The sequence below is a fragment of the Trichechus manatus genome, unplaced genomic scaffold (genome assembly GCF_000243295.1).
Source record: "Trichechus manatus latirostris isolate Lorelei unplaced genomic scaffold, TriManLat1.0 scaffold00020, whole genome shotgun sequence".
In the NCBI taxonomy this organism is placed as follows: domain Eukaryota; kingdom Metazoa; phylum Chordata; class Mammalia; order Sirenia; family Trichechidae; genus Trichechus; species Trichechus manatus.
The window spans coordinates 12,207,489-12,221,064 of record NW_004443956.1 but is presented as its reverse complement, the minus strand read 5'-3'; the positions used below and the strand labels follow the sequence as shown (position 1 = coordinate 12,221,064).

The 13,576-nt window shown below is 51.6% G+C and overlaps 1 protein-coding gene across 1 annotated transcript; it reads right to left on the bottom strand.

Moving 5' to 3' along the window:
- Window positions 1–589: 589 nt before the first annotated feature.
- On the bottom strand, window positions 590–7,605 carry AOC1 (amine oxidase copper containing 1). The gene is made up of 5 exons (XM_004372731.3): window positions 7,435–7,605; window positions 3,270–4,843; window positions 1,919–2,204; window positions 1,436–1,568; window positions 590–924 (listed from the first exon to the last, which is right to left on the bottom strand). Exons 2-5 carry the CDS (start codon window positions 4,840–4,842, stop codon window positions 655–657), a joined length of 2,262 nt encoding a protein of 753 aa, XP_004372788.2. The 5' UTR covers window position 4,843; window positions 7,435–7,605; the 3' UTR covers window positions 590–654.
- Window positions 7,606–13,576: the final 5,971 nt, after the last annotated feature.

Below are 13,576 nucleotides of genomic sequence, written 5' to 3'. Positions count from 1 at the left end.
CCTTGTACCATATTTTTAGTGTGTGTAGGTGGAGCTTTGGGATAAAGTCCTGGAAGTAGGATTAGTGTGTCAGAGGGCAAACACATTGGTAATTTTGGTAGATTTCCTATCTTTCTTGTGCCTGCACCACTTTGCATGTCCAGCAGCAATGCAAGGAGTCTTCCCACAGCCTCCCCAGAGGGGTGTTGTCAGCCTTAGTTTTTTTTTTTTTTTAAACCAATCTGATAGGCAAATGCGAGTATTTCAGTGAGCCCCACTTTAGGTAGTAGTGGAGGTCTTTTTGGTGCCTTGGTGGTGCAGTGGTTAAGTGCTTGGCTGCTAACCAAAAGGTTGGCAATTCGAATCCACCAGCTGCTCCTTAGAAACCCAATGGGGCAGTTCTACTCTGTCCTTTAGGGTCGCTATAGAGTTACTATGAGTTGGAATTCACTCGATGGCAACAGGTTTTGGGGAGGTCTTTTCTGGGATGGAGTGGACCAAGTGTGAGTGGAGCCCCAGGTTATGTGACTATACCTCTGCACACTCATGTCCCTTGCCGCTCCCCCCCGCCCCCACCTCCCCACTCCACCCCAAGCAGCTCACAGCATGGTCAAAAGTGTTTATTGTCAATCCTAAGGATGAAGGTTCCCTGGTGGGAGGTGGGTCAGGGGCCCTTCACACAGGCCTGTAGGTTCCATTGTAGCTAAAAGGGGGAGGCATCCAACAGCCCCTCGCCTCCTCGGGAACCCAGCGCTGGACATGGTTGGGGCCTCCATCCTGGGGCCGCACGATCACAGTGTCTTTGGACGCCAAGGACGGGTCCTCTGGGAAGAAGTTGAAGGGCCTCAACAGGAAGCCCACAGAGTTTCCAGGTGTGGCCGTGTTAGGGATGTCCTCTGAGTGGGGGATGTGGAGGAAACCCACTGTCACCCAGGCCACTAGGTCCTGTGGGAGAAAGAGAGTGAGCAGGTGGGGTGGTTCAGACAGAAGAAGGGAGTGGTCTTCAATGGGGCGGTGCTGAGCCCTGACCACTAGAGGCCGCTGGGGCCCTTGGGCGTTTTCAGATCCCTGGTGGCACAGTGGTTCAGAGCTACTGCTGATAATCAAAAGGTTGGCAGTTCAAATCCACCAGCTGCTCCCTGGAAACCCTACTCTGTCCTATTGGGTCGCTATGAGTCAGAATCGACTCAATGGCAAAAAGTTTGTTTTTTTTGGTTTGGCACTGTCTGTCACGCCAAGAACCTTTCTGCATCTTCTCAAGCCCCGTTTTAGGGGTGGGAAGCTCTATAATGACCTCCAGACGTGCTCTCCCTTCCTGTCCCAGGGTGAGAACAGGTCCCGGCAGAGGGCAGCTAGGACTCCCCATTGGTGAGGGTGATCTTGGGGCTGAAGCTGGAAGAAGGCAGGGCCAGAGTTGGGCAGGGCTGGGGGCAGGGCTGGGGGACAAGGTCAGTACCTCATTTTCAATGTTCTCGTTGTTTTGAAGAAATTCCTCAAAGACCACAGGTGGGTCCCAGGGGTCATTCTGGTTGTAGATGCTGCTGCTGTACAGCTCCAACTCCCGATACTTGGTCACTGCTAGTGGGTACCTGCCAGGCAGAGGAAAAGCCAGGTGGCTCTGGGTCTAGGGGGGCTCCTAGCCTCTCCTAGGGGACATCTTCAGGTCAATGGTGGGAGAAGGTTACTGCCTTCCCAAAATGAGAGATCATCTCTTGGGAGTTAGTGAGTCGGCCACTGTCAGCAGAGGCTCAGGGTGTTCGGCATGGGGTTCTTCACCCTGCTTCCCAAGTGCACAGGCATGTACACACAGACAGACACACACACAGAGGCACACACATAGACACATGCACAGCCACACACACACGGGCAGAGGCACAGGCACACACACAGACGCATACACAAAGACACACTCTCTCTGCCCGCCCCCCCCCCAGCTCACCTGGCCCAGGTGACAGCCTTCTCCTCCTGCCAGCCCTGGGGCAGCACTTGGCTGGCCATGGAATGGATCTGCACGCGGTAGCTGCGTTGGTGGCCCCAGGTGTTCTTCTTGGGGCTGGTGAAGAGCAGGTACTCGGGCAGGGCCCGCCCAAAGTGAAAGGCAGCCTGGCGCTCCTGGTGGAACTGCGTTTGCTCCAGAGTGGGCTGCACCAGGCGGTGTCCTGGGCTCCAGGGGTTAGTGATGTTTTGTAGCTTCATCTCTAGCGTCTGGAAGCTATTTTTGGTGCCTGGAGGTGTGCAGGAAAAAGGAGAATGAGGATCAAGCTCCCAACCTGAAATGCTGTCATTCTGCACTGGGATGGCCATCCTGAACTGCATACAAAGCTAGGCGCTGTTAGGGGTGAAGAGAATATTTTGGGAGCATGCCCTGAGCTGGGTGTGGGAGTGGAAGGTCATATGTTGTTAGGGCAGCTATGGCAATTCTGCTGTGACTCTGGGTGGCTCCTCCAAGGAGCTAGCCCTGAGCCTGATGTCTGTGGCTATGTCCTCGAGAGAGGGTAGCTTCCAGGTCTGAGAGACGGGGTCTAGCACCTCTCTGGGGCCAAAAGGGAGAATGGGTGTCTTAGTTATGTCATGTATGTCATGCTACACTCTCTACAGGGACATCCTTAATCCAAGAGACAGGATGAGGGCCCCCACCCAGAATGCTAGTCAGCTGTTTCTTACACTTCTGGGCATTATTTAATCCTCCTCTTTTAGGATCATTGGGGACAGGGTGATTCAGTGGTAGAATTCTTGCCTTCCGTGCAGGAGACCCCGGTTCGATTCCTGACCAGTGCACCTCAAGCACAGCCACCAGCCATCTGTCAGTGGAAGCTTGTGTGTTGCTGTGCTGCTGAACAAGTTTCAGTGGAGCTTCCAGACTAGGATGGTCTAGGAAGAAAGGCCTGGCAATCTACTTCTGAAAATCAGCCAGTGAAAACCGTATGGATCACAACAGTTCTATCAGTATCTAATCATGGGGATGGCTCAGGACAGGGGAGTGTTTTTTGTTCCATTGTGCATGGGGTCACCATGAGTCAGGGCTGACTCAACGGCAGTTAACGACAACAACGTTATATGGTCAGCAGCCCCGGGTGGGGACACAGTTCACAGTGTTACATCCAGGGTAAAAAGTTGGCACTATTAACTGTCACCACTTTTCAGGGCAAAACAACTTGTAGCACTGCTGGTTTCGCAGAGCACGCTGGGCAAATGCTCATGGTTTTATGTCCCAGGAGAGCCTTAACACCATCTCCTGTGAAGGCTGCCTGACCAGCAGGGTGCCACTCTGCTCCCTGCCTGAGTCTTACCTGCCACGTCCAGGTCTATGCGGTAATGCATCAGGTGGGTGTGCATGTTGCCAAGTAGGTGGGTGTGCAGGCGCATGCCGTGGTGCAACCCCTCAGGCGTGTAGAAAGTGGCGTGGATATAGCCAGTGGCATGCATCTTGGCCTCCATTACTCCATTGGGGTAGAAGATGAAGTCCCAAATGTAATCATAATTGTAGACTGTGGAAGTGGTTCGCAGCACCAGCACCTGGCCCTTCAGCCCTCCATAGAAGTTGAAGCCTCCGTTGGAGTTGAAATCAAAGTGCCGCCGAAGGGGCACCCCCGTGGGCATCTCGAAGAGGCAGAGGGCCCGGGGGTAGTATACAGGGCCATCAGCATCGTAATAGTGGAGGGCGTGCAGGAAGGTGGCGGTCTCCGGGCAGTCAATGCCAGGGGCTAGCTCATGTGTGACGCTGCCCATGCCCCAGCCCATGTCCATGTATTTGGTCTGCATGCCTGCTGGCGTGTGTCCTCCATATAGAGCCGCTGCCTCCTGCACACTCACCTCATAGGCGACACGCTCTCCTCCGAAGCGCACGTCCAAGATCTGCAGCCCCGACGAGGAGCGCAGCCGGAAGGCGAAGCTCCAGTCCCCATAGAGCACTGCATTGCCCTCTAGCTGGTAGCGGTGGCCTTCGGGCTGGACCAGGCGGGGCCCATTCACAGTGGTGGGTGTGGAGAAGGCCCCACGGGGCCTGTAGGAAGAGAAGACTGGGGGCTCCTCGCTGCCAGAGGGTGGTGGGTCCTCCAAAACCACCACATCCACCTCTCCGTTGCCATACTTGCGGGCTAGTTCTTCTGGGCTCCTGTAGAACTTCCCATTGTACCAGACCTGCTCTACCACCCAGTCATTGGCATCTTGGCTCCCATGGTCCACAAGTAGCTCCATCCCAGTGGGGTGTAAGAAATAGCCTTCCACTTCTCGCTGCAGGATAAGCCAGCTTCGGCGCTGGCCAGAAGCCAGGCCTCGGGGGGCCACATCGGTAAAGGTCAGGCACCGGTCTCCGCAATCTCGGAAGGAGAAGCCTGTGGTATTGAGGAAGAACTGGTGCAGGGGCTTCGTGGCTTCCTGTAGCATGTGGTTCAGGAGGACGTACTCAGTGGTGGAGACAGGCCTGGACGCCCAGGAAGGGTGGTGCCTGTGCCTAGGGGACAGTACTCGCATATAGTGGGGGTATGGCAGGGGTCCCACTGCAAACTCAGTGATGTTGGGCTTCTCCTGGGCTCCAAAAAAGATGACAACATGGGCTTCCCGGGCAGGACGACTTTCACCGTTGTCCAGAAACTTCAGCACGTGTTGCTTCTTGGGCAGCAGCATCTCAATGAGGAAGATGGAGTTCTTGGCCATGGTTGGGGCTTTGGCAGGCTGCAGTGCCAGCTCCCTCTGGGACCAAAGGAAGTTGTGCACGGCCTTCAGCTCCTCTGCGCTCAGGTCCGCGAACACCCCAGCCTTGCTGCCTAGAGACCACTGTGAGTGCTCAGCTGCTGCCAGGGTCTGCAGTGCCAGGATCCCAGCCATGGCCCAGCCAAGCAGCAGGGCCTCTTGACCCGTCATTCTGGAATGTCGTAGAGGGCATGGGGTTAGTTGTGCTACCGGAGGAAAAGGATCTCTACCTGGCTGGGGCTTTGAGTACAGTGTCCCTTAGCCTTGTGGTCTCCTGCAGACCTAGCTTCTCCCTCCCCCATTCCAGGTTGGGTCCACCTGTAGTGGAGCTAGGCTATTCCCACCCAAGGTCCCCAGTGCTGGGCCTGCCCTTTCCTCGCTTTTGCAGCCCTGTGGATCTTCTTACCAATGGAAACCCCCTCACGCCCCCTTTTCTGCACATTTTCTTATCCCGGCCGAATCTTGCCCTCCTTTCTCCACCTTAGCACACGGCAGCCAGTGGTCTGAGGGTCAGAGCAGCCCAAGGCCCTGCCCCATCCAGAGGCAACAAGTGCGTATTCTGCTGGGCAGAGGCAGAGAATGGATAAACTGCAAAACTACACTTTTGACAAAACAAAGTATGTTTTATGTAGACACACTTAGAAGTTTAGTGTAGACATTAAAAGCATAGGGTCTGGATTGGGCTACCTGGGTTTGAACCCATGCACATCACACTGTGTACTAGCTGGGTGACCTTGGGCAAGTTACTTGAACCCTCTGGGCCTCAATATTTTCTCCATCATACAATGGAAATAATGACAACAGCGCCTACCTTCTAGGGTCATTGAGAGAATTAAATTAGATAATAAATGTAAGTGTTTAGAACAATGCCTACCTAAGTAGTCCAGAAATGTCAGCTACTTCCATTCTTTTTAAATAAGTCATAAGGATACAACCTGTTGATGCCAGCACATTTAAAATTTTAAGCGATGTGGAAGGATTCCACTTCCATCAGGTTGCAGACCTGTAGCTTTGAGGGTGTAGGCAGTGGGGCAGTCCTGTCCAGCTTCTTAGGCCCCTGCAGTGGGCACTCCAGGTGTGGTGGCTTGACCATCTTGAGCCTACTAGGAGGGCGTGTGCAGCTGGGTGACCCAGGTGGTGATTCAGGAGTGATGCCCTTACCCTTTCATTCTGGGGGTAGGTGTGGTCTTCACCTCATAACCTCATCTCTAGAACTGCCAGTAAAATCCCGTGGGTGGAGCCTAGGCTTCAGACTCCTGGGAGGCCGGGATGCCTTGATGGTACCATGATGTCCTCCCCATGTACGGACGGCCACCTTCAGGTGCCCACTGTCTGTGTGCAGCTTGGGAGACACTCCTCCACATAAGAACAGCGAGCTTTGTGGAGGCTCTAGGCTGACCTGAGTCCCGCCTGCCACGCAAGCTCCCCCCGCCCCCAAATTTTCTTTTCATTTGTGCAGGCACTGCCGAGGTCAGCCGCCTGACTGACCAGCTACGCCTGTGAGGGGTTGAGAGGACTCTGAGCGGTCCCTGCCTTCTAATTGCCCTTTTCTCCCCAAATCAGATCACCTAGCGATAAACCTCGAGGAAACAATCTCTCCTACCCAAACCGAGAGGTACAGAAGGCTTACATTTGCCCGGATCTCAGCAGCGTCTGCCCAGCCCCCCAGGTTCGGCGTGGCCAAAGCCCACCTTCCGGACAGGCTTTCGGTGCAGAGCAGGTGCTCTGGCTACCCGGGGCCTGAGGTGCGTTTCACCACACACGGCCGCACAATTGTATCACCTGTTACTGAGGTGCAGAAGCATTTCCCTTCCGGGGCATTTCCTGGGCTGGAAGGAGAGCCTTCCACCAGAGAAGCTTTTGTTCTGGCTTCTGGTTTTTTGAAAATGTGTTTCCCATGTCACATACTCGATTCACAAATGTTGTATGTAATTTGTACATAATGTGCATTTCTTGATACGGAGATCAGTGAATGGTGTTTGGTGGGTCTGCGCTGTCACCTGGGAGCTGTGGCTTTTCTTTCCCTGGCTTTCTGCCCTGGTGATCTAAGCCCCTGCCCCCAGCTCCAGTATGGTTCTGGTTTTGTTTCTGGGACACAAGCCATCCTGGGACCTCCCTTTGCTGCTCTGACGCTGGTGGGAAGGCCAGGGACCTCATGGTCTTGTGCTCTCCAGGACCCAGCCTGGGCACAACAGGCAGGACAGGCTGTGGGAGGACCCAGAACCAGCGTTTCTGCTGGGTGTGGCCAGGGATGCTGGGCGTAGGCTGCGGTCTTGTCTTACTATTAACTTTTGGCTGGGCTCTGTTTTATAACCTCTTATCCCCAGAGTTCTTTCTGCTTTCCTAGGAAGGAGGGAGTTGAGGCAGAGACCCATGGTTCTGAGTCTAGATGGGACCTGTGACCACCTCCCTGGCTGGACCCCACAAGACTCAGGTGTGAGTGAGGTGTACAGTGGGCGAGGTAACGTGGCAATGAGCCCACGAAGGAAAAGGAAACACAAAGCAGGTGTGACCTCTCGTCTCCCACATCCCTACATCGGTCCCTCATCTCGCTGACTGCCTTATGCTCACTGCCCACTACAAGGGCAGATCCAAAGCCTCTACAACTCCCTTAAGCTCCTGCCTCTGGTACCCCTTGCTCCCTGGCCCTCCCCCTCTTGTTTGTTCAGTTCTGCCCTCCTCACTCTGCTCCCTTTTTCCCTTGCTCTTCTCCCCTTCCCACTCAGCCCCCTTGCCTCTCCCAGGTGTCGGGTCAGAATGTACCTGCGTGCTCTGCTCCAGGTGTGCCTCCGCTGTCGGTCCTTGTCCCTGCTCTGGTCTCCGACTGGGCTTCCTGCAGCTATATGGGTCTATTGGACCCTGCCCTGGGAGGGAGGGACAGGGTGAGGCATGGGCCAACTGAGGTGGGGACCTGCGGTTCAGTGGGTTCCACAGGGTGAGAGCAGCAGTATGAGGAAATGCCCAGGGCTCTGGCAGCTGCAGCCTGGGAAGCTTCTGTTCCCCTTTTGGGTGTCCAAGTTCTGAGTACGCCCCTCCCTTCCCCACTTGATGCCCAGGGTTCATTTGTGTTTGATTCCCTTACAACACATGTGTTGATATGCTTCCTCATCACTCCTGTCACTGGGGAACCATCCACAACAGTCCTCCCCCACACTGGCTCCCTGCTCAGAGCTGGGCCTGCATCATTCCTTAAAGCAACTGGTGAGCTTCTGTGGACAGAGATAAAACTGTTGCCATTGAGTCGATTCCGACTCATAGCCACCCTATAGGACAGAGCAGAACTGCCCCATAGGGTCTCCAAGGAGCAGCTGGTGGATTCGAACTGCCAACCTTTTGGTTAGCAGCTGTAGCTCTTAACTGCTGCACCACCAGGGCTCTGTGGGCAGAGATGAGGACAGGGGAAATTTACTAGCAGGTAGTGTCACCTGAAGCAGATGTACAGTAACAGGTAGGGCTGATGGGGACTGACACTGGCATCAAGAGCAGACTTTGACCCTATGTAGAAGAGGGAGCCAGAGCCAGAGTATTTTGGATGAGAGAAGCCACAGTGTTGAGATTCTAGAAGGAGTCTCATTAACCATCTATGGTCAGGAGGTCTGAGGCCATGGCCCACAGGGAGGAGAAAGGAAGTAAGGCCTGATGGGCACCTGAACAGGGAGGAGCACATGAATGAGTCTGCCTAGTTAGGTGGGAAGGGCAACATGGCCCAGGAGGGAATGCCCGTTAGGGGGAAGAGCAGAGTGGGAAAAGTGCACACTGGAGAACTGCTGAGGATTGCACATTCTCCTGTGATGATGTGGGTTTTGCATATCTCACCACGTGGGTCCCTTCAGTGTTTATTGACAGCTGCATGAAGGGAGAAAGGAGAACACCATTAATCAGTTTGGTACTTGTTTGCAATTGCAAAGGGCATAGTAAGAAAAAATAAGAGACAGAATGAATTTTAGAACATAATATGGTTACACAAATGAAAACACATGCACACAAAGCAGCCTGATCAGTTTTCAAAAGCAGATTCGAGTAAGCATTAAACACATTAGAATGGTTGTGGTGGGGATGGGAGTGAGGAATATAGATAAATGGATAAATAAGTAAGAAATAAGAAAGACAAGAGACAGGCCTTGCATGGGTCAGTGGTGATAATATCCATGCACTGAGGTGTAGGTTTAGCTCCAAAAAATTGAGTGTCTATGGGGAAGGGGATTAACTTTAAATACTAGAATGATGATTGATGTAATGGCTAAGCTGAGATTTTTTCCCTCTGACTGGTCTGGAGGATTAAGAGTTGGAGATTCTCAGTTGTGGGGCTCCAACTCCGTGGAGGAATGATCTGACACTGGGAAATGTAATCTGTTTCTCCTCCACAATGGACACCATGGATAAAGTTAATGGGATAAGGACAGACTGGGAGAAGATACAGTGATAAAAGTGAAAGGGACTAATGTCTAGAACACACAAGGAACTCCTGCAAGTCAGCCAGAAAGAGGCAGGCATCTCAATGAAAACATGGGAAAGGAATCTCAAAGACAACTTACAGAAGAGGAAACCAAAGGGCTAAAGAGCATATGAAAAGATGCTCAAACTTAGTGGTTATTAGAAAAATGCAAAGCATTCAACAAGGAGGTATAATTTTATAACTGTCACTGGCATAACAGAGAAAACTGGTATTGCCAGGTGTCGGCAGGGATGTGGGGAAATAGGGAACCCCTGCTCAATGTGGCAGGAGGGGACATGGATGGTATGATCACATGCCTGACAGCACACCCTTCAGGACTCAACAATCCTACTTCTCATCATGTCTCCCAAAGACATCCCCACACTGGCTCCCAGATGGGATGTGCACAATGGTTTCCACTACTAGAGTGACTGTCCACATGGCAACTCCCTTGGCGTGTGGGTCTTCAGAACAGAATACTTAAGAGGGTGAGTTACAGAGCACAGTGTGGTTCCACAAACTAAACCCCATGCACACAATGCAAGAACAAGTACACAGAAAAAGATATAAGCACACTAGAATGGTTGCCTGGGGGGTGATGAGAGGCCCTGGGTAGTGGAAAGAGTTATCATGCTCAGCTGCTAACCCAAAAGTTGGACGTTCGAGTCCACCCAGAGGCACCTCGGAAGAAAGACTTGGTGATTTACTTGTGAAAAATCAGCTATTGAAAACCCTATCTAGCACAGTTCTACTCTGACACACATGGGGTCGCCATGAGTTGGAGTTGACTTGATGGCAACTAGTTTGGCTGTTTTACAGACGAGAGAGGCCTTGTATGGGCCCTAGACAATTAGGTCCATGCACTGAGGTGTAGGTTTGCCTCAACTCTGCAATGGATGCCCATAAATAAGTCAAAGAGAGGCCTAAGAAGAAAGGCTAAGTGGCTGAATAGAGGGGCTGCTGAGCATTAATCAGTGCAAGTTCAGTGCTTGGAGGATGAAGGTGGAGTTGCATAAGCAGGCAGTGAGGGGGGCATATAAATATTTCTTTTTTTTCTCTCTGAAGGAGTACATAAAAGTGTACGTAAAAGATAAGTACTATCATAAGGCAGGAGCCCTGGTGGCTCAGTGGTTAAGAGCTCGACTACTAACCAAGAGGTCAGTAGTTTGAATCCACCAGGCACTCCTTGGAAACCCTATGGGGCAGTTCTATGAGTCGGAATCGACTTGATGGCAACAGGTTTGGTTTTTTTTTTTTAACACAGGAAAGCACAGAATGAGTGCCTCCCAAGCGACACAGAGGGTCAGTCTGGCAGAAGTTCAGAGGGAGATTCCCCCTCCTGGACTGCAGCGTCTCCGGGACCCTCATCCTCCCAAAGATGCCTCACAGAGCAGTGATGTGTGCACTGTGGCTGGGTGCTGCCACCCTGGGGCCCCACAGAGAAGAGCTCATGGGGGTCTTAGGAAGAAGAGGGCATTCTAGGCAGGGGACCAATCACCAGTCAGGAGGGTTTTGTTACCGCAGAGAAGGAGATGGATGAGGGATCTCAGGAGGAGGTGGTTAGAATGGGGAAGCCCCTTGTGTACCTCCATAGACATGTGGGATGGAGGTCCAGGAGGGGGGAAGCCTTTAAGAGAGAACCCAGGAAAATGGAGGCAGAGGGGGGGCCTCAACAGAAAAGCTGGGGTGAAGCTGGTCCCTGACTCTGTCCCTGCACACGTGGTCCTGCATTGCCATGTGAGTTGGTTCTGACACCTGCTCTGCTGCCCTGCTCAGTTCCCCTGTGGCAGGTAACCTTGGTTTTGAGGTGTGGTTCCTCCCTCCCTGGGTTAATGATTGGCTATAGCTATAGATAACACTTGGGCAAAGATTATGTCCTTTAGGGTCTACACTGCCTGCCTTTCTTAAAGGGGTAGATGGATGATTGATACTGCAGACGCTGCAGGGGAGGACAGAAGTCCAGTCTGTGGGAAGCAGAGACTGTGGGTCCAGGTCAACCAGAGGTCATCTTGCAGCCTCCCCACTGCTATCTTGTGCTATTTGTTTTTGGAAAGTACACCTCACCTAGAGATAATTTGAGATTATCTAGAGAGTGGGAATTGTTTTTACAGAGCCACAGGAAACAGAACCGAGAGTGTCTATATTGGGCCAGTGGGGGTGGGCCAGGGAAGCCCTGTGAGGGTGGGCCAGGGAGGCCCTGTGGGAGTGGGCCAGGGAGACCCTGTTGAGGTACAGGGCCAAGAGGGGGAGTAGTCAGACGCTTCCGTGGTCCCTCTTACAACAAAAACCCGAAAAAACAAGTGAATCGATTATATATGACAATCTAGGAGCCCTGAACATCAAAGGGAAAGTTAAGGAATCGGACTGAGTGGCAGGGGGAAGGAGAGACAGTTCAGAAGCAGCAAGGAGTTGCCAGACCTGACCTGGTGAGAGCCAGAGCCCTTCAGCCTGGATCAGCTCAGGGGTAAGCAGTGAGGCAGGCAAGTAGTGGAGCTCAGGAGGCGTTTGCCACATCAGGAGAGACCCAATGGCACAGAATCTACTTGGCCATCCAGAACCAGTGAGAAGCAGCCCTCAATCAGCAAAAGATATGTATTTGCGTCTGGCCTACCACGCAGACCAAAAACACCCCCCTTAGGGAAAAACCTCTCTCCCATTTACCTTCCTTCTCCCTGCTCCGCACTGGGTTCAGGATGGCTTCAGAGATTGCTGAGTCCCCTTGGCCAGAAGTAGGACCCATTACATGCCCTGAGCCATTCTCCCGGCCTTGGAAAGGGAACGAATTAACAAACGGGGGAAAAAATAATCTGCTGGCTACCCTAAACCAGGAACTCAGGGTAGTCACAGCTCCTTTGCCTAGGCCCAGGCATAAGGGATCCACGGACTTTGAGTGCCTTTCCCCCTGCATAGACTTGTGTGGGCCCATTTCAACAGTGTAGGGCCTCATTACTGCACTACAACAGGATATATACCTGAAGTCTAACTTGAACTGTTTCAGCTGTGAAGTGGCAGGTCCATGACATTTGACACTGCTCTGCCCCTTAACCAGGGTCTTCACCTACCCACATCAGGGGCCTGAGGACTGGTGACTCCACCCATGCAACTTAGCCACCTGCGATAGGGGCCCAAGAATAAGAAATGCCTCCCAGTCCTTACAGCCAACAGCATTGGGTGGTCATAGTCTGGCTGCAAAACCCACCCACCTATGCGCTCTAGGGAACAGGGACATGCTTTCCTTCTGGACGCCCAGGGGCAGCTGTCAGCCCCCTGCCTTGCTCAGTGTGTGTTGTCCTGTTGCAGCCAGTTGCCTGTGCCTACACCAATCACACATGCCTGTCTAGGACTGTAGGTGAGAGCCTGCACCACACACTTGGTGGACAACTACCTGGACACCTGAGCTGAATCCATAAAGGACCAGTGGGCGGAGTCCTAGGCTCACATATTTACTGGCAGGTCTGGCCACCTGGTAGCAGGATGTTGGTGCTTCAGGGGCACTGGTGATCAGACTAGCTCACACGAGCAGCCTATTTGGGCATATCAAAATAAAACAGAAGAAGAAGTGAGGAAGCAGTAAGCAAACATAAAATAAATAAATATAATAACGTATTGATGGTCAGAGACAACAGTCAATATCAAATCACATAAAGAGGCAGACCATGATGGCTTCAGCAAGCTCCCAAAATAAAGAATCTAGAAATTTTCCAGAGGAGGAAAATTTCTTGGAATTACCAGAGGCAGAATACAAAAGATTAATATACAGAACTCTTCAAGAGATCAGACAGGAAATTGATCAAAATGCAGAACACACAATAGAGGAACTTAAAAAGATTAGAGAAGAGCATAATGACAAATTTAACAGGCAGCAAGAATCCATAGAGAGATAGCAATCAGAAATCCAGAAGATTAACAAAATTTCAGAATTAGACAACTCAGTAGAAAGTCATAGGAGCAGAATTGAGGCAATGGAAGTCAGAATTAATGGGATTGAAGATAAAGCACTTGACACCAACTTATTTGAGGAAAAATCAGATAAAAGGATTTTTAAAAAAGAAGAAGAAACCCTAAGAATTATGTGGGATTCTATCAAGATGAATAACCTATGAGTGATTGGAATACCAGAACGGGGTGGGATAACAGAAAATACAGAGAGAATTGTTGAAGATTTGTTGGCAGAAAACTTCCCTGATATCATGAAAGATGAGAAGATATCTATCCAAGATGCTTATCAAACCTCACATAAGGTAAATCCCAAAAGAAAGTCACCAAGACATACTGTAATCAAACTTGCCAAAACCAAAGATAGAGAATTTTAAGAGAGGCTAGGGATAAATGAAAAGTCATCTACAAAGGAAAGTCAATAAGAATAAGCTTGGACTACTCAGCAGAAACCATGCAGGCAAGAAGGCAATGGGATGACATATATAAAGCCTTGAAGGAAAACAACTGCCAGCCAAGAATTACATATCCAAC

Bases quoted from the DNA above. Each gene is read 5' to 3' on its own strand.
- AOC1 (XM_004372731.3), bottom strand. From the start codon at position 4,842: ATGACGGGTCAAGAGGCCCTGCTGCTTGGCTGGGCCATGGCTGGGATC. The intron at 1,569-1,918 runs GTGAGCTGGGGG...TCTGCCTGGCAG, and splicing joins AAGGCTGTCACCTGGGCCAG to GTACCCACTAGCAGTGACCA. The intron at 925-1,435 runs GTACTGACCTTG...TTTCTCCCACAG, and splicing joins ACGAGAACATTGAAAATGAG to GACCTAGTGGCCTGGGTGAC.